The 1,848-nt window shown below is 33.9% G+C and overlaps 1 protein-coding gene across 1 annotated transcript in view; it reads right to left on the reverse strand.

Moving 5' to 3' along the window:
* The window catches only part of LOC104728751 (transport inhibitor response 1-like protein), a gene marked incomplete at its 5' end in the record, with an annotated part of 4,542 nt that continues 4,380 nt past the window's right edge, over window positions 1,687-1,848 (reverse strand). The window contains 1 exon segment of the mRNA XM_010447694.2: window positions 1,687-1,711. Within this exon segment, the coding sequence (XP_010445996.1) occupies window positions 1,687-1,711 (25 nt within the window).

Genomic DNA, 1,848 nt, shown 5'->3' on the forward strand with positions numbered 1-1,848 from the left:
AGGTACCTCCTATCTTGTTTCTAAAGCGGGTTTCTGTAGCAACAGGGGTCTAGATTTTCAGAAATAGCTTGAAATTGAGATGCATGAAGAGGATTATGATCTCTTAATTAGGCATAGAACACAAAAAAGTTTCCATGGTCAATGTTTTGTTAACATATGAATGTCGAAAACAGGCTGCAGTATTCTCTGCAAGACGTAAACGGGGATCCTGCGTGGAAAGTTCATAGATTGGCTCCATGACTTCAACTCGTTACTTCCTCCCTGTAGAAGAAGATGGCTGTTTGGGTTTCGTATCAACCATTCAATGAGAATAAAGATGAAATATGTAGCTGTATAGGGGTTTACTTCCATTAATGTCACTTGAATATATAGATGTGGTTTTCCAATTTAGCACTTAATAATGTGATTTATTTAAGCTCTTCTGCTTGACAACCAAACAAAATTTGCTAAGCTGAATAAATATTCTGCAATTATAGTGACTGTCACACACCTTTGAATTAATTTAAGTTCAAAACATCATTATACTTGTATTGCTATCAGAAAATAGTCAAAATACATACTAGCTTCCATGAATAAATCTTGTGCAACAAAACAATCTCATATAGTTGGACCACTAGAATCTTTTTAAACACACGACACTCTTATGTATAAATCTGCGCATTACACAAACCATTAAAGTACCTAATACTTGGTAAATTGGTAGTGGCTAACTTCACCATTCAGAAGTTAATGTAGAAGGAGACATATTAATATGCAAGGACAAATGCATGTAACCAACTAATTAAGCCAATGTCTCATTTCATTTATTTATTAATATAAATAATATTTGGAGGGAGAGGGAGTGGAGATGGGAGATAGGACGAATGGTGACCGTAGGATGGGAAACAAAGTGATATGAAGGATGAAATGATGGGAGTTATAAAAAAACATTGGAGTTAAGTGGTTTAATGAGTAGGTAAGATGATCACATCAATCCTAATATATAAGCCCCTTTTTCCAAATTATCTCTAAATTGCACCACCATCATATGTTTTTTTTGTCACCATCCTCTTGCATTATTTCAGTTTGGTTTATGACCTTTAGGAAATATAAATGATGGGTCTCTTGTCAGTTGAAAAATGTAGTCTTTTGGGGACAAAGATGGCTTGTCAACAAAAAGGCAAAAGGAGAGGTCTTCCTTTGGATAAGAACCTCAGCTCATCTCTCTCCACCACCACAACTTACGAGTTCCCTCACCCTTTCAACGCATAAGACGTTTTACCCGAACGAAGCCAAAAAATAGAATTCTATCGAATCGAATCAAATTGATTTTTTTTTTTGGGTTAAAAGTAACATTTACTTTTTTATTCAAAAGGATATGCACTAGATATATCACAATTCAACTCTTTATTTGCAAAAGTGATAGATAGCATAATGGTAAAAAAGTTGGCTTATTTATCGCCTTTATTTTTCATCGACCTGAACCAAACAGATTCTAATAAGAGTTTAGTAATAATAACTAAAATTGAACAAAATATAATCCACCAGAACACTTTAATGGATATAAATGAAATATCTCAAATTAATTAAAAATGGAAAGAAATATCTCATTAGTTCTTGACAACAACTAAGAGAGCCAAAAAGAGCAGCTTATTAAAAGAAAACATAAAGAGAACCAACTCAGCTGTCTAACTAACATCGATGCTCTCAAAACATACATCCATTGTTCCACCTAACCAACCAAATATAAGAACTTTTAAACCCAAAAATAAACTAAAAAGAAATAATGATACAACAATCATGCGATCCTCCCAACCATCATCATCATCAACAATCATGCAGTGTGCCTCTCTGATGCCACCACCATCA

The sequence above is a fragment of the Camelina sativa genome, chromosome 11, assembly GCF_000633955.1.
Source record: "Camelina sativa cultivar DH55 chromosome 11, Cs, whole genome shotgun sequence".
Classification (NCBI taxonomy): Eukaryota; Viridiplantae; Streptophyta; class Magnoliopsida; order Brassicales; family Brassicaceae; genus Camelina; species Camelina sativa.